The sequence below is a fragment of the Micromys minutus genome (genome assembly GCF_963924665.1).
Source record: "Micromys minutus genome assembly, chromosome: 2".
In the NCBI taxonomy this organism is placed as follows: domain Eukaryota; kingdom Metazoa; phylum Chordata; class Mammalia; order Rodentia; family Muridae; genus Micromys; species Micromys minutus.
This window is the reverse complement of record NC_137971.1, coordinates 5,433,072-5,459,810: the sequence shown is the minus strand read 5'-3', so window position 1 is coordinate 5,459,810 and position 26,739 is coordinate 5,433,072. Positions and strand designations below refer to the sequence as shown.

General features: G+C 41.8%; 1 protein-coding gene across 2 annotated transcripts in view; it reads left to right on the top strand.

The window, feature by feature from the left end:
* Nucleotides 1-26,739, top strand: part of VTI1A (vesicle transport through interaction with t-SNAREs 1A) — a 282,397-nt gene that overhangs the window by 56,970 nt on the left and 198,688 nt on the right. The window contains exons 4-6 of one of the 2 annotated variants that reach the window (XM_080913582.1): nucleotides 4,745-4,822; nucleotides 11,114-11,134; nucleotides 15,648-15,732. In XM_080913582.1, coding sequence (XP_080769708.1) covers nucleotides 4,745-4,822; nucleotides 11,114-11,134; nucleotides 15,648-15,732 — 184 coding nt within the window. The remainder of the gene's footprint in view (nucleotides 1-4,744; nucleotides 4,823-11,113; nucleotides 11,135-15,647; nucleotides 15,733-26,739) is intronic. The other variant, XM_080913583.1, reaches the window with a different exon arrangement.

Here is a 26,739-nt window from a genome sequence, read left to right as displayed (position 1 = left end):
TAGTTATCTCAGCACTAATTACAATGGAAACAGTTAAGTTCTTTAGAGCAGTTAAATTCTTTGGCTCTGAAACCACAAGAGGTTTTAATAGGTGTATCACCTAGTAACCATGGGCATTATTAAATATAAGGACCTGAAAAACTTGGTGGAAGCAATGGAAAATCTGGCCAGCATGAGTAGGTTGTTGGAGAACTATGGAGAAATATATTAACTACTGCTGCTATAGACCCGTTTGATTAGGAAGTGGGACAAGCTGTTTCTTTCATTATTCCAGACCCACACTGTACTTTGTATCAGTTGGCTGTCTGGAGCATGTAGATTAGAAGGAAGGGCTTTCTCAGCGTTTGTGGCTGTTGCAGATTGCTGATCACTAATTAGAGTTCTGAATGAAGGAAATTAGGCCAAGATTGAATGGGAATGAGAACTTCTAATTCAGCCATACAGATGTCAGAAACAGACTCTCCCGAACAGCTCATTCAGTTAGTGGCATTGTACATACCTGTGGTGTTATTTGCTTCCCATGTAAGACTCATGTCAGATGCCTTTGCGATGGTTTCCTCTCCTGTGCCTTCTGATGTAGCTGTATGGCCACTAATTTAGTGAAATATCCTGTCTGCCAGGTGTGGGAACTAGCTGATTTTATTGTAATACCAGATCATTACTTAATTCATATGCAACCAAGCAAGCACATGGAACGCATTATAAATCTATTTACAATGTGGCTGGTCTGATGATAACATTGCATTAAATTCCCAGGTGAGGCAATTTAAGCAATTGCTTTGCCATGTGCACGCCATGGAAATTAAATTCTCATATACGCTTTAGTAATAAGCCAACCTCATTGTTATGTTTTTGTGTGTGGTAGGCTGTAGAGCCCTCATTCTGGTCGCAGATTCTGTTTGTCCCATATACAGTCATACAACAGGCAGTTCCAGAGATGACAATTTTTAATTAATTTTCAATTAATTTAAACCAAGCTAAGTCACATTCTTCACTGTTTTTCAGTGTGTGCTCACAAATACATTGAGCTTAATTGGGAAATATTTAAGTGTAGGTTAAGTAGCCAAATTCCTCTACCAAACTAAACAAGTCCTCTGTTGAACTTGGCTTTGAGGACACCATCCAATCACTACTCAAGGACCCTGTTCACATCAAAGCAGGTCTATTTATATCCGGAATTCTCACTTTTTACATCAGGGTCTCACTTCCCTGGCTGCAGACTCACCTTTGTCATGTAGAGTTGAGAGACTTGGTGCCACCAGCCTCTCAAGGTAAACAGACTTATTGTTAATTTGCCATATTTTGGTTATACTTATTCCATAGACTTTTCAACTGTACTTAGTTCATTCGAAGAATGAAGTATAAATCATAGAAAGAGTAAGGTTTACATAAGCACACAACTGAAGTGAATAGAGTGTGAGTGTGTGCATGTGTGCACACATGTGTATTTGAAATACTGTCAGTAGAAGCTTTGCACCCTTATTGCATAGGCCAGGAACTGCAGTAGATTACACACTGCACAGACCTTCAGACTTCTCCTGAAGCCACACATAGAGCTCCGGTAGACAGTGGAACTGACAACTAAGACTAAAAATGTTGACAATTTCTTGATTTGCCTGGTTAGCTTATGTATAGAAGTCATTAACTATTTATAAAATGCATTATGAATTGGGTTCCTTCAAACTGTAGCTGAATGTGTGACATTTCCAGCTCAAATTCTCATGCTTGCATTTGGCTAAAGTACAGATTTTATACTCTTAATAGTAAAGTAAAAATATTTTAGGTTTATCAAGATACAATAAAGATTTCATTTTATTAGCTTAGAATCTTCTAAAATAAAATACTGTGTAGGTACTTAGTAATCCAGCATGAGGTTTTTAAAATTCCATAAAAGATAACATGATTTATTGATGTTTTAGAAACAGTTACCCTTAGAACAGGCTGTTTGTCATGGAAAATAATTTAATCTTTATTTATTTTTTAGTTGTTTTTCAACCAGTGCAGTGATGATTTTGAAGACTGAATTATAGTTAATTACTTATAGTCAGCTCATTAAAAAATTAAATATTAAGAACTTATGAGAAAATGCCAGTGTTGGGCTTCCAAGTGTGATTCGTAATAAAGAACATCTTGGGTTTGTTTTATTTTTGGAAAATGGAGTGAACTTTAGTGCAGAGTCCCCCCCCCCCCTTTTTTTTGTATTATTGTGCCATTCTCTGTGGGGAGTTATTTCTGATATTTGCAACGAAATGTCTTTTCTCTCCTTAAGTCAATCCTGTCAGGGACCACTTTGTTATGCTTAGCATATCATTTGCTTAATTACATCCAGAAAAGCCTTCCAAGACCAGCCACTAAATCCCAGTGGTGAGGAGTGACTTTCTGGAGGCCACCCTTCAGCTGTGGGTGCATCCTCCTCTCTGGTCCAGCCACTATTCTCTTAATTGCTGCTTTTCAAAAGCAGTGTTTCCTCACCAAAACAAGATTAGCTATTCAGGGCTCTGCACTTGTATTTTTTTTTTTTTTTTTGTTTGAAGTATACTAAATCTAACTAAGAACATAATGTAATTGAACAATCTATGCCAATTTGTTGGTATTTTGGTGAAAAGGGGAGAAAACAAAAACAATCTCCATATGATATTTTTGCATCCTGTGCAGTGTTTTAGCCCCCATTGTGATGAAATGAATAATGCACAAGGCAGCTCTGATACCACAGCCTGTCCTAAGGTTTTCATTTCCTTTAATGCTGTAACACACTTTGGCTTAGCTGTTGTGACTGTGATGGTGGGGGTCTCCAAGTGGGCATCGAGGTTTGGTGTGATCCTAAGATCATGAAATGAGCTGACCTTGTAGCTTAGCATTTTGAAATGCTGTCTTGTATGAAGTCAGTACAAGTGACTCCATAGTACTTTCAGCTAGACAAACAGGCTAAGCGCATTCCCTCTGTGGTAAGAAAATAGTTGGTGAGTCCACAAATGAATGGCCTGAGCCATCCTGAACTTTTAAGACATAACAGATAGACGTCCCTTTCACATCACGTCTCCAGTCTGTCCCTCTTCCTGTCACACTGCTGCAGTCTTACTTATCTACTTGTACAGACCCACTGCAGCTGCTACATTTTAAGACAGATGTTGTGGCAGGAAAAGAGTGTCGAAGTGGAGACTGTGGGCAGCTGTAGACTGAAGTATTCTGTAGCTCTGAGCTATTTCCCTGAGTCTATCCGGAGGTGTTAGTTTGAAGAATCTCAGCTGAGCATCAGGACCTACAGATTCTAGTCTCAGAAGGAGAGTTGCTAAACAAATATCTGGGTGGCGTACGGGTTTATTTATATCCCAGTAAGCCTTTGAAAACTGGGTTCTGCTAGATCCAGCATATCATTTGCTTAATTACATCCAGAAAAGCAGTAAACTAAATTATATGCAATAAGCCAAATTCTCTTTTATGTGCCACCCTTGGGAGAAATGAGAAAATAGTAAAAAAAAAACAAAAACTTGTGTTTTGTACTTCAGATAAGGCATCCACTTGAGAAAGACTAGCCATTTTAAATGATCTGAAACTCAGTGGTTGTTCCTGACTGTGGTTCCTTTAAATAATATGATTTAAAGGTATAATGAGCCAAGTGAGACCAAGCAGCATTACTCATTGACTACTCTAAAAATCTATTGGAAATCTCACTATTGCCTCTTGTGTATGGGTTACAGGCAGCCCTTTGAAACTGTTGTACTTTTTCCAGATCACAGATGAGCTAGTAAGAATTATTAAGTCCTAGACAGATTATAGAGGCCAAGGAAGGAGGCACACCTCTGACTTCACTTTCTAATTGAGAAGCAGAGACAGCAACCTTAAATAGTGAAGGTGCAGTAGGGACCAGTAACCAGACTCAAGTTTCACAACTATCCTGGCTTACCAAAATGTGTGTTTTTAGATAATTCATGAGTTGCTTACAGCCGCGTCCCTCTGACTATACAGGTGAAGGTAGGGTCCTCGAAAAATACAATTTCATTGTCAAATGTTGACTCGTAGCCCACTACCTTTAGTTACTGGAATTGGAAAATTTATTTCTTTTACCAGTGTCTGTCCGACTGTCTGCTCCCCTTCTCCCCTTTGCTCCCCCTTCCCTTGCCCACGTTACTTTTCCTTAGGCCATTATTTATAGAGGAGTGGGAGACATTTGAATTACTGCTAGCTGGGGCATGGCTTCGCAATCCCTTCTCTTCCTGGACAGTAACATCACAGTGATGAAATATAGATGTGCTTGTCCAGGCATCCCTGTGTAGAGTTGCTGATATGAATTTTATCCTAGAAGCAGACGTTCTTAGAGCTCTAAAGTGTACGGTGCATTTCATACTGAAGACTCCCAAACACTCTCACTCTAATTACAATTCATGAGTTTAAACAATACAGTTATGTATCTTTTCAGGTTAATGGTTTTATTAAAACAATATGCATAAGAATATATTAATTGTAATCTACTTATGAAAAGTAATAGAACTTGAAAACAAAGCAGAAATTTCTTTCATTATTGTTTTTTTTAAAACAAACAAACAAAAAACCCCCAAACTTCTAGTTTCTACTAAGCTCCTGGATTCTGAAATTTGAGCCAGGTTTGCATTTCTGTGCCGGTAGGTTTCCATTAGGGGGCTCCCGAGGGTTTGGGATGGTCCTCCTTGATACCTTAATGCTTGGATGCAGGCGTTTGCTTTCTAACGTTCATCTTGCTTCTTTCTTTTTTTGTTTTGTTTTATAGAAAAGGTCACGGATCGCCTACAGTGACGAAGTACGGAATGAGCTCCTAGGGGATGCTGGGAATTCCTCAGAGAACCAGGTAGAATGCTAATGAGGAAGGCCCGGTGGGTGGCTGGAGGGTGGAGGAGGTCACAGACACACTGGGCTCTCAAGCTGCTCCCTAACAGTATTAGCAGCAACTCATGTGGAAGCGATACTGTTTAATGCAAAGCTGGAGTCTTAATCAACTTCAAAATGTTTCTCGGAGATCTTACATTTAACCCTTTACCTTGTGATCGCTGTCTGCTATCTTTTAAAAAACTCTTTTCTTCTCCTTTCTTTATTATTTAGTACTTAAGAAATAACTTGAAACACGCTGTTTGCAGACAAAGCCAAGGTCTTCACCTCCAACACATGCGAGAGGAGTAAAACAGTCCGTAGCGCGGCTTTGATAGGGGCACTGCATAATTGAATCAACACTCGCAGCAAAACAAATGAAAGTAAGCTTTCACAGCCCAGCAGCACAGCCCCACACCCATTGTGTTGCTTCTTAAAAATACATTCACCAAAATGCAAATGCCAACCCCAGTGTGGGACGTGTGCGGATACTCAGGCCCAGGGCCCGCCCTGCTTCTGGCAGATGACGGTCACAATAGCGGTGGGGTCAGTCCTGCTTGCACCTTAAGATCTGCATGCAGAAAGAGATATTTGATACAACTGCTTCTTAAAGCTTCTTATGACTTGTATGTCGCTCCTCATTGGATGGCACAGTCGGGCCGTGAGTCTAATTACCATTCTTTGAATTAATGCTGCGGCATCATTATGGCACCTAGGTATGACAGTGTTTTAAGACCCTTGGTCTAGAGCCGAATTTAAAAAGTCTCACACACTCCTGGGGACTGATGGGTGACAGAGAGCGTAATGGGCAAGAAGTGAATGTATTTACTAAGGCAAGTCTGTCAAGGTTGACTTCTCTACCTACATGAACCACCTACCAAGTAAAACCAAGTTGTGATTAGACCGGAAGATTCAGCACATCCGACCAGCACGCCAACATTTGCAGGGTGGACTTCCCATTTCAAGGAGTTTCTATTCACTGTACGAAATTCCAGGCTACCTGAGCGTGAGCTCTGTAACTGGGAAAAAGCTGGTGTGACAAAGGCACCCATCCTGCTTTCCAAAAAAAAAAAAAAAAAAATGGGAATAGAGTCCCCAAGCAGACCCTGAGCTTTGTTCTCCTCTTTCACTGTTTGGACGGCACCAGCCTGAGTTCAGACGTGGCTCAGATTTGACTTGTAGATTCAAGTTTCCTGATGGAGTCCTGAGAAGAGACTCCATGGGGTGGGGCAGAGCAGAGGTAACAGGGGAGAGTTTTCCTCAATCGATTGAACAGTGAGTGTGGGAGGAAAGTGTCCTCTGTCTTTTTAAAGTTGGATTTGAATTGCTCATGCCTCTTGGCTGAGTGAATCACAATTTTCTTCTCTGTATTGTATAAACAAAATGCTTTTTCTTAGTTTTGCAAACCACAAAAACCCACCACCAACAAAAGTGTGTGCACATGTCTTGAGTCAGCTCCTTTGAGAGCCAGCCCTCATCTGAAACTCTGCCTGTGGAGAAGGAGAAGGAAGGAGGTGCTCCTGCGTCACCCAGGCCTCTGTATTGTAATGATGTAGTTCTCTGACAGATCCCTTCTGAATCTTGTTCACTTCTCTTAATGGACATTTTATACACCCAAAATATTAGCGTTACATACATGGAAGTATGATTTTTATGCCTAAAGAAAAATATTCCACAAAAATAGATTTGAGCTCTCGCTTCCTGGATTTTTTGAATTATATTTCTGTCACTTTAAAGTGATTATGCAGAGACTTCCCCTGGACTTATATGAATCAAACTTACAAATTCTGAAAGTGCTTGGGGAACCTGAAGTTAGCTGTAAGGACCTGTCAGTTCAATAAATACAGCACGGCAAATTACAGTCATGAGAATATGCAAACGGTAGATTATGACTCGTGAACTCTTCAGCCTAAAATTGGAATGAGGTGTGAAAGTTCAAAGAGACCATGCTAAGCTTTTTGGATAATTTGTTACCATGCAGAGCAGAATTTCCATACCACGATAAAGTCATTAAATTCTGTGTTGAAGTCCTTTGTCATAATGTAGGGATTTAAATGTCTCTTCCCAGAGCAAACTCTTAACCAGTGGCTTCCAATGTGAGAAGACCTTTATTCTCTGCAGTGTCATTCTGACTCAGCAGTCAAGGCAGAGGCCTCTCTTTGCAGAGAGGATTTAAAATGGTCTCTTCACACACAGTTTATGTAGGTTAGAAGGTAGGTGTTCTGAGTGGACGATCCACAGTTCCTATAAGAAAATCTCTACTACCCAGAGAGAAGTTTCTGTCCCAGGCCTTCCCATCAAGAACTACGGCCGCCTTTTAATTTACACACAAAGCTTGCTGTAAGCAAAGTCGTCATGTCACTAGTGGCTGTCTGCCAGTCAGTGTACTGAGTGCCTGTCAGAGGGACACAAGAGACAAGTGAAGCTCCATGTGCACTGCCCCCTGCACCTCCTCCTTACAGGCTTTCCCCGGAAGGTTTGCACACGTGTGGACACAGTAGCAAATAGTTTTCTCTCTGTGTGTGCTTACGCTGAGTTCTCTTAGACATCTACAACCGAGTGTTGACATATGTAGCTACAGTCTTCTAGCTAGCCATCAATGAGAGTAATTTTCTTTGGGGGTATTTTCACATTTTTTCCATGATTAGAAATACCATTCTTTCAACAGTTAGGGATTATTCAAGCTTATGTCTCCTGTCTTCAGTACAATACACATCTAATTGCATTCTAGATAAACTTCTTTGTGTATACTTTTGGATTCATATCTATTTTATTTAACTAAATGTACCTCATCCTAGATTTAAAAAAAGAAAGAAGAAAGGAAGAAAGGAAGAAAGAAAGGAAGGAAGGAAGGAAGAAAGGAAGGAAGGAAGGAAGAAAGAAAGGAAGGAAGGAAAGAAGGAAGAAAGAAAGGAAGGAAGGAGAGAAGGAAGAAAGAAAGGAAGGAAGGAAGGAAAGAAGAAAGGAAGGGAGGAAGGAAGAAAAGAAGGAAGGAAGGAAGAAAGGAAGGAAGGAAGGAAGGAAGGAAGGAAGGAAGGAAGGAAGGAAGAAGTGGATAGTGGGACAGACTCTCCTTTGCCCTTGCAAGTGCTGAGGACCTGGTCCCTAGCTTCCAAAGGACAAGTGTCCAAGCCTTATTCATCTGTCCTCCAGTGTGCAGTGTTTAGTTTCTTTTAGAGTTGAACTGTTGAATGCAGTGATACAGTATTTAGTTAGAGCAGAAAGCTTAATAGTTCTTGACTTGATTTCCTTTCATGAGAATCCTCAAAAAAAAAAAAAACAGATTATAGAATAAAATTATACAGGCTTTCAGAGTGGAGTTTGGCAATGGGGACAGATAAAATATTCAAAGTTCTTGTTTTGGGTACTAATAGAATCTCGGTTGCCATATGCAAAATTATATTGATCCAGTGACTTTGAGAAAATCCTACATAGAAGATTAGAAACACATATAAAGGGTAGAATGGTTTCTTCCACAAGGAAGTTTTTATAGGAAACCAATGTTTAGCAGATAATGATTGCTTAATTTTTTAATGCAAGGTTCTCTTAAGTTCCGACTCGGGCTTGCTGTGCGTAAAGTGTGTCAAACTTCAGCTACAGACCAGGGGGTGAAGTCGGTCAATTTAATTCCGCAAGATCTGAAGAAGGTCGGTATCATTTCATATAGCCCCGGCAGAGCAGATCATTACTGGGCACAAATCTGCTCGTTCGTGCTGGGGGTTTCTAGCAAAATAAATAGACTGTCATCATAAGTTCAGAAAATTGTGTGTTCGACCCACGATAATGTGTAAAGGGCGTTTAATAGAGTTCAGCATTTATTCGTTATCTGTATGCGGACAGAGACGGCAGTGCCGTTATCAGCTTTAAAAAAAATTGGGGAGTTCTGGGAGTCACGTGATGCGCCTCACACACATACACAGAGAGGCGCTCATGCACACCCACCCTCCCGTGCTCCACAGTGCAGTTTTGATTTTAGTCACAGCAGAAGGCTTAACCACAAGAGATTCCACTGGTTCAAACCAGCGTAAACCAGATTTTTTTTTCAGCCCACAAAGGAACAGATTACCTCTTGTATCAAATTCTGCATTCCGGGTGGGGTTGTGGGGAGCAATCTTTGTTTCAAAAAAGATGTGGATTATCATAAGCCAACAGAATGGTTTTGCACACTTTTATGGCGCCTATGATAGAGCTAGCAACTGGATAAGATGTTCAAATCGCTACTTTTAGTGGACTCTAAGCATTGTTAATTTATAAAAGCCACCATCTTTGTTTACTTCAATTCTTAACTCTTTCCCCAACCACCACCCCAACCCCTGGCAAAAGAAGAGAGAAAGAAAGTTAAGGGGAAAAAAAGATGAAGATTAGAAACCTCCCGTTACCTAGCTTAGCTACAGAGCCAGCGAGGAGCTTGAATGCAGCCATGCAGCACAAACAAGATAGAACGTTTTTTTGTTTGGAACCCATTGAAAAAGCAAATGGGTAGCATTTTTAAACACTCTTGCTTACGGTAGGGTGGCATGCCCCAGTGGACTCCATTGCTGACAAGTAGTTTTAAACTTTGGCCCTTTAAGTACCATAGTCAACTGAAGAATGGTGCCCAGGAAGAAAAGAGCTTCGGGATCAATTCCCACATCGTCTCTCGGAGATTTACTGCTGCGTTCTTCTTCTGCCATGCTGTTCACATGCCGAGGAGAAAGACTCGTTATATTAGTTTAAAATTGAACTTCACCTGGAGAACACATTTGTCCCTTTCCATGTGGAAAGATGAGACGCTACGCTGGGTGGTTGTGGGGAAGGGAACGGGTATATTTAAAACCAATAACCTTATGTCTGTTTTGAATATTAGGCATTTAGACTTTTGTTAAGTGCAGGCTGGTCGCTATAGAATAATTTCTAAACCCTTTCTGTAAAGGTTTTTTTGACAATTTGAATTTCTGTTTATGTCTGAAGTACTTTCCCGTAGCAAGTAAAGTAGCACCGTAAGCAGAGATGCACTCGGCCGCCTCGTGCTTGAGACTAAGGCATTCAGTGCCGAGACTGTGGGCTGTGGTGCGCAGGAGACTTTCAGAGAGTTATGGCGAATCATTCATAACACTTTTCTCCAAAGCAATTACTCAGTTTACTGCCCTGCATGTCAAGTGTTGTAACATGTTGTAGCACTTGGATCTTTAAAAATTATCAGTTGTAGTCCTGCATGGCTGAGGATGCAAATTTCAAACCTAGAATGTGGCTTATGGTCTTGTGGCACAAGCTTTTTTTTCTGAGCATCGTGAAGCGGTAGTAGTCATTTTAACAATGCGGTGAAGTTTGTGGTTTAGAATGATGTCAAATACATACCCAGAATGGGGCAGATTTATGATTTCATAGATTCTTGGTGCCCAGAGCCTTGCTATATCTGTTACAGTTATGGAAATAGGAAAAGGTAGGGATTAAAATGTTACCATAGGGGAATGTACTAACAACCAAAAGAATTTTTTTATTTGATTTTACTGAAAGCAGACCAAAGAACAAACACAGTAAGAGAACTCCTTTCTTTGATAAGTCCTAGTTTATAAGATGATGATAACTAGAAAATGAAGAAACAAAAAGCCAAGTAAAAGCACACTAAGTGAGGAATGTATTATCAGAGAAAACCACAAGTCTTGACGTTGACTGTCGTGACTGGTACCTTATATGTGCTTTGTTCATTCTCAGATGAAATGTCATCCCAGTGTAGTCTTAGCATTACAGTGTGTGAGTATGGCAGTAAGCCAGAAAGTAATAGTACGTGGTTTTTGTTGTTGTTTTAAATACTTAACTGGAGGCACAGTATGAGCAGCTGATCATTCTCATTTGTTGGTGAAATCAGAAATCAGTTGTCAAGGCTCTGAATAGAGAAACGTCCCGAAATCTTGTATCTACAAATGCTCTCTAATGGTGCAGTCTTAGAAGAGAGACGCAGTAAACTTGTTTTCTTTCTTTATAATATAGACTTCTATGAAGTCGTTCCCCTTTATTTCATGATGGTTCTTAGATGTGCTTTAAAAGAGAATTTCACACCATTCTCTTTGTTTAATGTGACAGTGTGAGAAAGTGATCTTTATTTGTTCAAACCCTCCGCATGTAGTCTGTGCTTAGGTTCCTTTAATGTGTTTGTCTGTGATTTTTAAATGCTAAACATGTAAACAGATGAATTGTCAATGTTAATTCTGTATCCTGTCACACAACTGATCTTTCTCTCCTGCCATTTCTTCCCTTTTTATCTTCTTTTTGTGTGTGTGCATTCATGGTGCAGTTGATAAAATTACGCGAAGAGGTAAGTATTTCTTGGCTTTCCTTTTTTTTTTTCTCCTTAGTTCTGCTGTTTCTTGTAAATTTTATTTTCTAAATCTAAAGGGTCTTATGTTCTTTTTTTTTTTTTTCAGGGAAATGTACACTTGACAAAACTATTGACTTTATGACTTCAGAGGTCTTCTCCTCTGACCATCTTCTCAGAACTGTTTCTTGTTGTGGGGACACTGTTCCTTATTGACACCGAGAGACAGTTAATCTTTTTAAAGCTAAAAAGCAAAAAAGGGGAGGAATAAGGCAGACTTATCCTAAAACCATACAGAGCTGTGTTGTTCTGTGAGCTTTTAACTTCGGTTTCTTTTATTTGTGTTGGTTTCTCAGTGAAGTTAATATGACTTCATTTTTTTTTTCTGATTTTGATTTATTTTACTGAAAACTCCCTCTACCTGCTAGATTCCAGGGTTCCATATAAATCACCACGGGGAAGCACACACATTGTAAGTGCCCTTGCTCTGGTACAAGAACACCCTAGAGCAGCAAAGTTTGCTTCACTGTTAAGCATTTTCCTTTCTGTAGGAAGCAGCTCCCAGACGAGTTCTTCTTTTCCTGAGTTAGTCAGCTCCACTGCGCTGCTCCAGAGTCTGCTGCGGCCCTGAGGAGTCCCTGCACAGCACCAGTGACTGTGGCCAAAGGATTCTGTGTGTTGTTGTTTTCCACAAAGTCCAAACACACCAAAAATGCTTTGATTCACTTTTTCAGAGACAATTACGTCGTATTCAGTAACACTGAGTTTGGTTTTTCTCACAAGGACACCAAGTAGCAGACTCTGTTGCCATAAAACAGTCCTCTTGTCACAGCAGCCTCAGTAGTTTGAATTACTTCTGCATTTGGTTGAGCATGCTGACTGCAGCTTTCCTGCATGGTGTCTATGGTGGACAGCCATTGTGTTGAGGGTTTTGACGTGTTGATCCCGAGGCTTGTGAACAGGGGTTTGAACAGCTCTCCTGCAGCAGTGATGGCACAAGAGTGGAAGGAAGAGCTTCAGTAGCCTCTCGTGTTTGTTTCTCTTTCCTTTTCCAACATGGACGTGTGTGTGTGTGTGTGTGTGTGTGTGTGTGTGTGTGTGCATATACTAAATGAGTATAATTCCTTACAGTATTGATCACTCTGAGTGAGTCATGGCATACACATTACTTTCCCTGGGAGGTGTGTTTGTCTGTTCTGTGCATTTACAGATCCTTACCCTTTGATGAAATGAACAATAGATTTGAATGCACTCTTGCACACACATGTGCGCACTCTCACACACACACATACTGCATGCAAGGAAACTCCACAAAGCCCTTGTTCATGAATCGGCTGGGATTTGATGAATAAAACCCCTGTGGGTTCTAATAACTAGTAATTTTGGTCTGATTGTTCTGCTGTGGCGCAGGATCTGAGGAATGCTTCATGCAAAAAGCTGAAAATGATATCTCCATACCTTGTGTTATATGATATTGCTTGATCATCTCTCTCATTTTTCTTTGTCAGCAGTTGTACCCATTTCAGCGCCATAGTCCATGTTTCTGAAGCTGTACTGTGGTCGAATCCCTATCAGGAGAGTTAGATCATTTGGTGATAGAATGGTAATTTCAGGAATTGGGTTGTCTGTGTCTTTGATTTGGGTGTAGCACAAATATTTATGGATTTGGCCGTGCAGCTGAGCCTACATGCAGAAGGCTGGGCAGAGCTCTTCTCCCACTCGGGTCTGGTCGTCCTCAGACAGTGAGTGCTACCTCGATATTTTACGTGCGCCTCTTTTAGAAAGACAAGAACCCAGCTATTCGAGGGCACAGTGTTTGTTGTGGTTGGAAATTCAGTGTGCCCGTTCAACCTGCTCTTTTCACGGAATGCTTAGAGGCAGGGTTGTAGCGCAGAGGGCGCTGATCTGGCGTTGGCTGTGCCGAGCGGCTGGAGTCCTGCAGCCGTCTTTCTACTCTGCACAGCTCCTCACGCAAGCTGAGCTCCGTCTGAAGCTCCTGTGCTGCTTCACTCGCGTCCTTTGAAAAGGGCCGAGAAGAGGGTGAGGGCATGAGTTTGGGATGGAGCGAGGGGCAGGTTGAAAGCCTGTGCGCCACTGTAGTGGATTGCCTTTCATTTAAAGGACGGACGCACAGCTGAGGGAACAATGTAAATAGCACAGCTGTTACGAGAACTTGATTTTAGTTTGACTTTAGTGAAGAAGTTTCAAAATGTGAAGAGAAGCCCTGCTGGGAGGCTGCCTGTAAGCTGGTCACCCTCGTGGGTGCGGATTCTCTCTGAGCAGTGAAGCTCTCCGGAAGAAGCAGTCTCCATTGCTAGGCGCAGAGTGCAGTTCAGTGCCCACTATGATATTTTATTTCCCCGTTCAGCTCTAGAATCCCCCAAATTCTTATTTGAATACTTTATTTGGTGCAAATGTAATGTGTTTTCATTTTTCCATCATATTATTAGCATATCCAGTTCCAGAATGGGCTATGATTTTTTTTATCTCTATAATAAAGCTAAATATCTTCTTTGAATTTAGGATTTCATACACCGTGAAAACAAGTCCCAAATTGTCTTTGTATGGATTAAAATTCAGAGTTACTCTTGCTTTCTCAGATCAGATTGATTTTTTTTTTTTTTTTTTTTTTTTTTTTTTTTTTAGAGAATTACCAGTTTGGCATCCTTTGTTTAGGTAGAAAACAATATTCAGAGGAGAGAAAAGCAGTCTTCACTCCCAGAACCTGTGTGGAAGGAGATTCAGATTCGAAACAGTGTTTGGCAGGCTGTAGTAATACTAAATCTCATCTAGCAGTTGTCATGGTGGGCACAGCGAGCGTGGCTGCTCTCTGCCTCAGTTGCAGCCTTAACAATCTTTCTTTTCTTGAGACAGAAGAAGCTTTTTTTAAAAAACTCCTTTCTCCATTTTATTTCGTTTATTTTCCAGTAGGAGGGGCAATCTTCTGCACTGTATATTAAACCCCTCTATTAATTGTTATAGGCTGCTCTTGCCGCCTCCTGACCTTCACATCAGGTCCTTTCTCTCTCTTCTAAAAGCATTGTTTTAATGATTCCCCCACCCTTCCCCCAAAAAATTTTTCAAGGAAAGCTTTGATGTGGCTTTAGCTGCCTCTAACGTCTGGCCGCATCTCAGATGTGTCACCTATGCCGGGAGGGAATAAGGAAATCACGTTTTGAATGGTAATGATAACATACTAATCACTTCCTTTCTTTGAAGATGGAAGCGAGATATTCTGTCAGCATCCCTGGCTGCCAGAGCTTGGAGGCACTGGTCTAGGTGTATTAGCTTAAGTGTGCATGTCAATACAGCTTGCATCTCCAAGATCCATGGGGGCTCATTAGAGCAAGGTAGATCATTTCACTCGGCAGCCACTCAGATAATGCACGTGGCACCTCCTTTTTTATTATTATTGGAAAGCATTGCTTCAATCCTAAGTGACATCTGTCAACAACACAAAGTTGTAGAGTTGTGGTTGTATGTTTCCTTTCTCTTTGACCAACACTGATTTGAGGGTAAAAGATACTAATTTAAACAAATGCATAAGCAACCCTACCTTCAAATGTGCAGGCACCCATAGTCGTATATTTCTAAGTATCTCAACCTTTGCACAAGTGTACCACATGCACATTCATCCACAGATATGGCTAGCCTGTGAATATAATTTGGTAACCTGAGTAGATCTATTGTGGGATCAAAAACACTCACAGGGTCTCAGTGTAGAAAGGGAAGTTTAGAATATTAGAGAAGTTTTCTAATTTGCCCATTAGATGTAATATAAAAGAGCTGCATATAATTTAATTTCTAAGACTTGGTTTTGATTTTACTTCGTAGTTCAAAACACTATGTGCTAGTAGTTCACGTTAGACCCAGCGTCCTGTTTGGAGATGGACTGGCACCTGTGCACGTCCATATAAACCCCATGCGTCCCGTGCCTTGCTGGCTGTCCTGCGGTCTTTGAGCTCACAGTGCGGTTTAATACCCTGTCTCAGTGGCACTGCTGCTCTCTGTGTCATTCTGCTACACATCCAAATGAGAAACGTTCTATATAAATAAAACACTCCTGTTCAGAAATTGTGATCTGCAGAAATCAAAGGGCCAAGTGAGTGTTGGAAATGATGGCATTTCATAAAACTAACAGAGGGAAGGATCATGGCGTGAGCCTATGTCTCATCTGTGGTAAAACAAGGAAGATCCAGTTGGCTCTGGTCTTCTTGCATTTCTCAGAGTTGTGGAGTAAGATTTGTTGTGTCTCCTCACAACGTGGGGCCCCTTTAAAAAACAAAGAAACAACAAAAACCAACCAAACAACAAACACCAAATGAGTCCGTGCATGCTTGATTGGGAATCTGTGCATCCTTGTGCTTCCTCTGACGAACTGTCTGCTAAAATGTAACTGTGATGGATTGTAGACACCCTCCACACCCTAATGCTAAGACATACAAAGACATTAGATTTTTAAAAGGCAAAGAAGAACATTGTAGCCATCCTCCTGACTCCCCCTTCCTTTCAGAGGGCACATCTGCTGGATAACACGGAGAGGCTGGAAAGGTCATCTCGGAGACTAGAGGCTGGATACCAGATAGCAGTGGAGACCGGTAAGAATTCTGAAAGTGAGCAAATTGTCTTGCTTATGCACAGCAGTCTTCACAACACATGACATTTCAGCAGAACTTCAAAGGAGCAGCAGAGACAGCAGCCCGAGATGTGGTTTACATATTGGGGAGACAATTGGGAGCTTATTTGCGCTTATCTTTTTTCAAGTTAAAAGGCATGACATCTACTGAAAACCTTCCTGAGGTTTGAAAGTCTACATCTGAAAGCAGACTGGATACTTTGTCTAAATTCTACATTTGTCTTAATGTGCAGTTACACGTTGTCAGTTTACCCACCCGCAATGATGGAGAGTCTCCCTTGTTTGTGGCTTGGGTTTTAGTCACATGTGTAAAAATTAACATTTTAATCATTCTAAATGATAGGAGCTGAGGACAAAGATGTAACAATACCTAGTTCACTTCGCTTGTTTATCTCAGTTTTGGAAATGGCTCCTTTAATGACTCTATTTTATAGAAGCCACAAACAGAACCTCTGACCACATGAAAATATCTGTAGAACAACAAAGTTAATATTCATGGTTATATACTATTCAAAGTTTGGTTTGGGCTAACAGTAGTCATATTTCATAAAAGACCAACCTAATTTTTCTAAAGCTGGTCTATTCAAAATAGACAGGTTTTGTGTGTGTGTGTGTGTGTGTGTGTGTGTGTGTGTGTGTGTGTGTGTGTGTGTGAATATTTTGTGCAGTGAATGTTTTTAAACAATAAGCATCATTAATACCTTGGTTTTTATGAGTTTCTTATTTTTCAACTACACTTTTTGTTTTCTGAACTATAAATTATAAATAATGTCTTTTGTATATTTTAAATTGTTCTTGGCCAGTGTATAAACCACAAAAATATGTGACTAAAAGAATTTTCCTGCAAAAAAATTTTAATTTAGTGTTACTAAAACATGCACTGTCTGAAGAGTCAGTGTAATGAAAGTGTTCGCAAGCACTGGCTTGTGTGGACGCCCGTGTGCTTGCCCTGCTTCATGGCCACCCTGGCTTCGTTGGCTTCTGTGCTGCATTCTAAGGAACCAAGGATGGAGACTGCATTTATTAATGCCGAGGAAGCTGAAGAAGACCACCATGCTCCCAGCCTTTACCAGTGTGCACTGCTGCATTCCTGAAGTTACTGACAGGCAGACTCTCTGCCCTGACAGGGCCCCTTGGTTTTGAGCTCACCCTTAGAGCAGACTCTTGGGGGGGGTACAGGAACAGTGGAAAGAGCCGCCTTCCACTCTGTCTCTGACACAGACTCATGTCACCTCCCTGAGCCTCTTTATTCTCTAATAAAATAGAAGTGAACCACACATCTCAGGATTCTTAAGATAATAACATATTTACGCTAAAGTATTTCATATGCTATAAAATACTTGTAGAAATGTGTGTATTATTATTGTGTGGCCATTTGATGATACATGATTATCTTATAAAAAGGCTTTCTTTTCCTTGTGTGTAAAATTTGTATGTTTCAAAGGAATAGGAAGTAGATGTACTATCTGGACAATTCTTACTGTCTAAAGAACTTTATATTCGTTAGAGAAGGGCCTTTCTTGTCCAGCCTCTGCTGATGAACCTGCATAGGCTTGGCTTGGGCTTGAACTTATAGATAGTCTGGCTGTGTCAGTGACCCAGGGTCTTGATTGGCTGGGCCTTTGGTGGCTGTCTCAGCCTCTCACCTCACTATCCATGTGGCTCTTTCCCCACACTGAGGGTCATCAAAGGATCTGGCCGTGTGAGAAGACCATGCCCTGGCCGTGCACAGACTGTGGTTGTAAGACAGTGTGGGAGCTGATAGCTGTTCCTTCTGATGTATGAGGAACACAGTGCTGGGAATACAGTGGCAGGTCACAAAATTAAATGTGTGTGTGTGTCTCAAAGTTTGGGAACTTTGGGCAAAGTACAGAATTAGGTCTGAGAGCCAGCCTGTGCTTAGACAAGCATCAGCTTGCTTATGCATTTGCTTGGGTAAGTTTGGAAGTGGAGTGGGGGGGAGAAGAGACTTGCCTGCTTTCACAGTGCACCGGGGCGGGTACCACGCCAGCTGTGTCTCCCGAGGCCTGCTCACTGCAGTCATGTCAGCATCTTCGTGTCATGACCAGGTATGGATTTTAAGTCCCATTTCCACTATAGACAGTGGAAGAACAACATCTGAAAGGGAATAGAGCAGTTTTTCAGAGAGGGTCTTATGTAGTCTAGGCTGGCCTAAAGCTCACTATTTAGCTAAGAAAAGCCTTGAACTTGGGATCTTTCCTGCTTCCACTTCTCAGGGATCACAGTTACACCTTGTGCCACCATAGCTGAGATTTGTTACTTGAGATGGAACTCAAAGCTTTGTGCACACTAGACAAGCACTCTTTATTCACCAACTCAGGTCTTACCCTGCCCCCCGCCAACGCCCCTTCTCTGTCCCAAATTTTAAATACAATGTTGTAGATAAAATTCAGGCTCTGATGCATGGTAGTCAAATACTCTCCACGGAGCTATGTTCCCCACTTACAAGAGGAAAAACTTAATTATCACTCGGTGGTTTCAAAACGATGAAATGCAAGGGGGAGAAGATGGGGCAGAGCTAACTGGATGCTAAAGCAGTACCAGGAGGGCAGTGTCCACGAGCTGTCTTAGCTGCAGTTAGTGCCAAACTTAGAGGGGTCTTGAGAATGTTAGAACAGAAGTAGAATATAATAGCTTCCCACAATGCATATTTTATCAATTTAAGAATGACATCTTTTTCTCAACGAGGAATTTTGCATTCTAAGATCAGACAAACACGGACAGTAATGACCAACAGCAGCAGGCAGAAGTTCAGTGTATTCCTTCCTTTGAGAAACAGTGCACGTGGCAACCCTGGTTGGGGCTCTGGACTTATGTTTCATTGTTTTCTTTTTTCTTTTTTTTTTCTGTGTGTATGAACGCGCTTACTGAGTGCATGCTCGTGCCTCTGGAAGTCGGGAGAGAGCACCGGGTTTCCTAAAACCAGAGTTACAGGTGATTGTGAGCCACCATGTGGTTGCTGGAAATGGGCCGTGTCCTCTGGAAGAGCAGCGGTACTCCTAACTGCCGAGCCATTGCTCTCGCCCTCTCTGGAATACATTTGAAGTTTTATTTGAGCACAGTAATCTTGGAACTATTTCCCAGTGCTGTGAATGAGTTGGAGGGAGAAGAAGATGGACTATTGATACTGTCACTGGTCAACTGTGCAGCCCAGAGAACCAGAACCCCCAATCTGTGTGCACCCTACACTTGCCAGACAGACACTTGGCACCAGACTCTGTTATAAGATGTTAGGAGGAAAATAAGACCCTATTTTATCTAGGTGCACAGAAACAAGATAGTGCTATAAAATCTTTATCATTTTAACAGATGGTCATCAGTTAAAAAATAGTTAGCTTTCAAGATAATTGGCAAAAGTTTTAACAGAAAATTTAACTTTTCTGTTATTAATTTGATGGTGCTAATGGACAAGATCCTAAGAAGAATACTCTCTAGATTAGCTGTGTCAATCTCTAGTGACTTCCTAACACATCATGGCATTCGTCTTTAAAAGTTTTTGCATCACTGTTGACATTCCTAAGTTACTCATAAATATTGTCTCTTCCCGAGCAGTCACTGAGCAGAAGGCACATGCCCACAGTGTATGATTACTTTATCATTTACACCCTGATATGCATTGAGTTTAATGGCCATCAAGCTACTTCCCTGGATCCCTTTCTCTTGGCAATAGCTGACCAAGTTACAAGTTAGTTGAATTTGATAAAGAAGGGACAGGCCAAATTGAATTGGTAATTTGTAACATTAAAGAGCTGATGCTCTTTTGCTAAAGTCTTCGTCTAGCAAGCAAAAGGGCCTCAGTTCAAAACCCTTCACCTGTGTTAAAACAGAAATGAAATAAAAGCCGGACGCTGTCATGGTGGAGACTGGTGGGCGTTTGGGGCTTACTGACTAGCCAGTGAGAGACCTTGTCTCAAAAATCCAGGTAGATGGTGTGGTGTAGAACAACATCCAAGGTTATCTTCTGGCCTGCATACCCACACACGCGCACACATTCATAAGTTGCTTTGGAAGCAGTCACCAAGGACTAGACCTGATGTTGGCTGCATGCAGCATTGGCTTGATACAGTTTGGAGTGACTCCCGAGCTCTCTTCTGGAATCTCTGAAGAGAGGAATGACTCCCTTCTCTAGTTACTAACAGGTATGATTTCTCGCTGCGGTGACAGCCATCTTGTTGATGGTCAGGATTTAAATGCTGGGTCATATGCCTTTTACTCTTAGGTTGTTACCCTTTCCCCCCTATAAATAATTATTCTACAGTCTCAATCAGCATAAAAGGAAGGAGGTGAGAGAAAGCTGTGGGAAGACAGAAATGCAGTCCTCACGTGCAAACAAGTGGTTTAAGACCCTGTGACTGTCCCTCTTGTTTCCCTGTGTGGCCTCAGGACACCGTCAGAGCATCCTGGAGCTGTACGTTTCGGGTGCTCATTGGCTGAAATCTTAGATCATGATGTAAGCTATTGCAGACTTTGCCTGAGCCCAGCTCCAAGCACCAGAGCCCAATGCTGCCACTCATCTCTGTAGTTACCAAGACTGCCCGGCTCAGCCTCACTTGTGCTTGCTCAACTCTCCTCATTGTAGCCAAGAGGCAGAGAAGTAGTAGCCACCGCTCCCTTGAGAAGGAACTGCATTTCTTCTAGCCCTTGCCTGAGAGTGAAGTACTCTAACCCTTCCCCCAGGGCTGTATGTGGGCTAGGGACAAAGCCTATGAAAAGTGACACAATGCCTGCTAAACACGTGACATAGGCTATGTGACACCTTATTATTTCATATTCTGTTTCCCTATCCCCATTCTCTTATTTTTGTAGAAGAGAAAAGAAGTTACAGAGAGGTAATACCATTTTTCCACATTTATGAAACTAGGCATGGTAAGCCCGATTATTTGGTTCAGCACTGAGATATGAATGATTTCACAGGTGTACATTTTTCAGTTTAATTTGTTGAGGTCAAAACACGTCATGTTCTCACATCTATTAATTTCCTTTTCCTATAATTCATTTTAAAATTGTCCATTGAAACTATGTCATATATTAAGAGCATAGTAGTGAAAACGAGAGGCAAGGCGCTTATTTTATGAGGAAGAGGGAAGGTCAAGCAAAACTAGCCATTTTAAAATTAGAAAATAACTGTAGCGGGCGGTTCGGTGAGGTACGCCAGGGGTTGACAGGCTCAGTGCTCTAGGCGGCAGTGGTAGCTTAACTGATGTGGGCCACAGTGTGGGCACAGGGCGCTTTCCGAAAAGTGTGTGCTGAGTGCTAAGTGCTACAGAGATGCTATCCCAAGACAGCCTCCCGCCACAGTGCTCCTCCTGGCCACTGGCAGCTGTGGACTGAAGCCATGTGCCAGAATCAGCCTTGTCTCTTTACAAGTTATTACCGTGGGTGTTCTGCGAAAGTGACAGCAGGCCAACACCATTTCCTTCGCATCCTCATCTGAGAGCCATGGCTGAGCTGCTGCTGGGTTTTCTCCCCAAGACTTTTGCTGGGTGCTGGGAAGATGGGAGGGCATAAGTCCAGTATTGCAAACCGTCTTCTTGGATTTGAGCTTGCTTCATTGTTAACTGCTCTAATCAACCTGTATAAGCTCATTTGGCAACTGTAGCCAGTTTCAGAAACATTTATTTAGGTAAAACAGTTACTGTACTTAAAGCTACTATCTTTGTTTTGCTAAGTGTTTTCTTCCATATTTACTAACTTTTCTTACCTCTTTTATCTAGTCTCCTTCTTACCTCATTCTCTCCTTGAAGAAATATTTTGAGTTTATCAGCATTACACACACACACACACACACACACACACACACACACACACACACACACACACACTGTGATGGTTTCATTCAAAAATACAAATCATCAAGTGGGGGCCACAGAGTTGTTTCAGTGGATAAGGGCATCCAGCAGCACGCTGGGGGATCTGATTTACATGGTAGAGGGAAAGAACTGACTTCCACGAATTATCTTCTGTCCCCACTGTGCTCGCTGTGGAATATATTCCCCAAAATAAGTAAATATAAGAAAATATTTTAGTAAACCATTAATTACGTTCAATTATCCACAGAACAGATTATTGGTAAAGTAAAACGTAATAATAGAAAACAGTGCATGAGACCTTTCCTAGTAGACCTTAAGTTAGGGAGTGGCAAAGCCAGTCTCTCCTTCAGGAAGTGTGGCATGTGGCTCTTCCCCTACCTCCCAACACACTGGCAAGGCCTGTGGTAAGACCTGGGGATTTAGAGCCAGGGGTGTGCCATCCTTGCTAAAGGGAGATCTCCCCCTCATGTTGGTAAGAGGAATGTAAGATAGTATGACAAGGGGACACTGTATTTCTCACTCATCCAAACTCCCAGGGACACAGGACACATCCAATATGGCAGTCCTGGCTTGTCTGAGTAGAGGGCACTACATCCACTAATACCGGTTCCAATTATTGGCCTATGTCCTTTGATTGAAGTGCAGGTGGTGATTCAGAAAGCCGCTGTCGTCTGCCACGTCCAGAGTACTGCAGAAGTAGCAGCACATCAGTACTTGCTGCTCTGTGAGGTAGGAGCAGAGCATGGCTTCCACAGCTCGGCTGTGGTCAGCATTTGTCCTGTCTAGCTATGTGTAGTTTAAAAGGAAAATAAACCACTGATGCAGAGTTGTCTGTAGAGCAGAGTCCTCTGCCTGGTACTGTGGATGGCAGTTGGCAGAGTGTTTTTAGAACCTGACGGACATTCTGCTGGGACAGCATTTCTCTCCCTTAATGTGAGAAGCATGTTGCTTGCCATTATCTTGTAAGTTTCTACAAGTCTACCCAACTGTAAAACCGACCAAACAATAAAGTCATTTTAGAATTCATGTTAACCGCTGACTTTATAATTACCAACTGTTAAAGTCTCACGTGTCGTAAGAGCTGGGACCTGCAAAGTAACGACAGAGGAGGTTTCCATTTGGGGCAATGCCCTAAGAGAGTATTGCTAAGCCGTATGTAAATTTACTCTGTAAGATTTTCTGGGATAGTGGAGAGCTTCGTAATGGTAGAAAAAGTTTGTCATTTGAACCCTCTTTGGAGAACCTTCTCCTTAGGTGATCCAAGAGAATTCATAACATTCATTTGTAATCCATTCAAAAGCATTGTACTCATTTTTAAGGGTACCCTATCCCATAATGCTCTCATTTATCCAGCTGGTTTGTAAGCTATATATGAAGCCATCCTTATTCCATGTGTCCCTGTGAGCTGAGAAAAAGGATGACAAGCAAGGCAGACGGGGGCCATGCTGGTTTGCTTCCAGATACCGTACAAGGGTTGTTAAGCATATGACCTTGTGCAGTTCTTATATAATAATCTTCTATAGGGTTTTCGTTTTTAAACCAGGTTTCTTTTCCTTTGAGTTTGACTTCTAGTGCCCAGAAGTTTTCTTTTCAGCTGTGTTTATGTATTAACAGGACTTTTTGAGGTGGGTGCTTGAGCTTGCACAGCGTGGGCTGGCATTGGCCTAAAACTTTGTGTGACTTAAATGGAGTGGAAACTAGTTGGGCATGAACTTAAAGATGGGTTTTTGTGTCTGTGCTCTGCATTTGAAGCTTTCGTCTGTATTTCCTGTTGGGCTACAGTGTTTTCCAACGTTGCCACAGAAGAACAAAGTTAACATTAAAAAATACATCTTTCCAAGAAAAGCCCTTATCAAAGAGGCTGGCGAGGTGAGCCCTCTTTCATGCATGGCACTGTGTTTCCCTTTTGCATCTCAAGATATAAATTCTAAGTCATAGCTAAATAAATATTTATTTATTTAAAGACAGGAAGAAACTGTCTTAAAACCAGACAAGGAAGCGAGCCTTCAGAGACTGCCCCTTCCTGGGTAATCAGTCCTGGCTTCTCCTCCCACACACCTAGGTTTTTGCGTTCACTGTCCAGTGTCCCGGCATCCCGTAGAAGTGTCCGTATCTACATTTAAACATCTTCAGGGGTCAGCTAATCTTTATTATCCATTTTCAGACTTACTTACTCACTGGCAGCATATACACTTGAGCAGGCCACAGTGGGACCTTGATACTTGTTCAGCAGTTTGGGGCCCTAAGGAAATCTTAATGGAGTTCTTGGACACCCACTGGGTTGTGGTTCACGTTTAAAATAGCGAGAAGAGTGCTCAGGAGGTTAATGCTGTCAGCCACATTTGCACCTGTCAGTGAGATGAGGAGGAACTCACCCCACTGTAGGGAAGGAGCAGCCCCTGGCTCTGTCTTGGGGACTGAAGGTATGAAGCCGTTAGTAAACTCCCGAAGTACCCATGGGGATACGAATAGTAACAAACCCCCATCAGCATGCATTTACGCCATCATTTTGTGATATCGGTCAATAGATTAATTTATCTGAAGTGGAAATTATTGGCTCAGATTGATCTGACTGATTCCTTACTACTTCCCCACAGCTGTTAGTTTGAGCTTCCTAGGGGAGTAGCCTTGCATTTTGTTTCTCTCTCCCATCAGCCTGTCTTCAAATGATCTGTAAGGTTCAATGTTCTATGCAGATCTCTTGACGATAAAGACCCATCATTAAAACAAACACCCCCCAAATAAAAACAAACAGCTCACCTTGCTGTAAGAAATCTACACAGGTATAGAGAGGATGCTGGTTTTTCTGACTATAATTTGTTATCAGAAGACTCTTACAAAGTCATTGAAAGTCTTCATGTGGACAAGTTAAAGAAACTGACTGGAGTGACTTTGTTAATTTGAAAAGGAGACTTTTAGAAAAGCCACAACACTGTCTCTAAAAGTTAAGTGAGAAGATGGGCCAAGTGTCTCCCTGCCTCCCTCAGGTTGCCTGCCAGCTGTGACTTTTCCCTAGTACAATGAACCCTCATCTTTACAGCCATGTGCAGGTACAGTGTTTCATTTTTCTTCCTACTTGGGCTTCCTGAGGAATGCACACCCCATATAGTTCTTTACATTTATGCTGTTGTGAGAACAAGTACGCCTTTCTCTTCTCCCCTTTGTTAACTGTAAACCTTGCGGAGCAGCAGCTTTTCCGTGCCCTCCGCAAGTTGCCAGACTCTGCTCAAATTAAACACTGTAAGATTATCAGCAGGTTACAAAGAGGTAGTGTATCTCTCTTCCAAACTTGTGTATGGCATTGTCTTGATTTGAAAAATGCTAACAATATCAGACAAGCTAATCGCCTAGTGCCTGCCTTCTGTAAATTGGGAGTCCCATGTCTTCTACATCAGAAGTGAGGCAAATGAGTGGACTATTTTTACTCTTCTTTGAGGATGAAATTTGTATGTGTAGGAAGCATGGGCTCACCTCCACATGTCAGCTTCCATCACCTACTCTAGAACAAGCTCGAGTGTGCACTGAGCTTTGCAGCTAGACAGATACAGGTTCAATTGATAGCCTTACCACTTAATAGCCGAGAAGGAGCAATTTCCTTAACCTTCCCGATCCTTTCCTATGTGTACAAAGAGGCTTTACAGGTTCCATGTATACAGGCTGTTGTTACGAGTGAAGGAGGCAAACTACAAACAGCCAGCACAGGTGCTCAGTCAACATTTCCACCTGCACTGTCCTCACAGGACTCATGTCTCACCATGACAAACAGCTCTCACGGTGGCTTGACACAGTGATGCTTGTCTCTCTCTGAAAAGTTCAGTGCAGGTGTTCAGATGAGCAGTTAGCCTTCCAAGTAGTGGTTCAGAAACTCCAGTCTTTCATCCTGAGGGTCCGCCCTGCCCTAAGTGGTAGAGTCCTCTACATTTGGCCAACAGCAAAGCCAAGAAAACGAAGGAAGACACATGTCTTTTAAGGCCCACATAGGCTCTGCCTATAGCCCAGTGGCAATGGCTGCATGGGATACTGGTGTCCAAAGAAGCAAACAGTATAGGGAAGGCCATGTTCTCACCTTTTATTATGTAACAACAGGGAGAACTTGTGGGGAGCTGAGCCCCAGCCACGATGCCTGTTTCTTGCTTACTCACTGACTTGTAAGAGTTAGCACCCGACTATGAGGAGCACAGTGGGGAAGGAGTGAATAGAACAATGACAGGCCACACATGAGGTAGGAGTTTTTCCAGCATCTGTGACAAACAAGACTTTAATACTGGTGTCTATATCAACATTAATATATGCATTAAGACGTCCAATCTTGTCTGTTTTCTTTTCTACCAGGCGTTTCTGTTTCTTCCCTTCGCAAATAAATTTATATTCCTTAGATCTGTAACAAAAGATAATTCTTCTGTATGTATTTTTGTCTAACTGTTGACAATAGATTAAACTCTACAAATTTACATACTCCATTTCTGAAGCATGTGTGGAGTACATTACAAATCGTACAAAGGGAACTTTAGACACGATAACTAACAGTAAGATGTCACTCTTGATTAGCGCCCAAAACAGGAAAAGGACATTAGTTTAAAACTAAGGAAACACTAGCGCCATATCGATTCCAGTTATTAAAACATGTTCCAGGGGCTAGGAAGTAAGGATGGTTAGTAAGGTGCTTATTTCACAAGGAGAAAGACCTGAATCCAATATACAGAACTCATACCAAAAAGCCAGGAGTGTGCATTTGTAATCCTAGCAGTAAGGAAGTAGAGACAGGCAGATCCCTGAGTCTCTCTGGCCTGCCACTCTAGCCTACTCCGAGAGTTCCTGTCCAGGAAGAGACCTGTCTTTTCAAAAAAAGAAAAAGAAAGAGAAAAGCAATGGGTGACATTCTTGGGGATGTCACTGGCTATCTCTGGCTGCCATGTGGATGATACACCCATACACATAGATGCCCACACACAAGCATACACACACATACACACACATATACACACATATATATACACACATGCATACACACACATATACACACATATATACACATATACACATACACACATAGACATAATGTACATATACAAATACACACACATATACATATACACACAGAACTTGAATATTGCCAAAAATCCTACTCTGGGAGAATT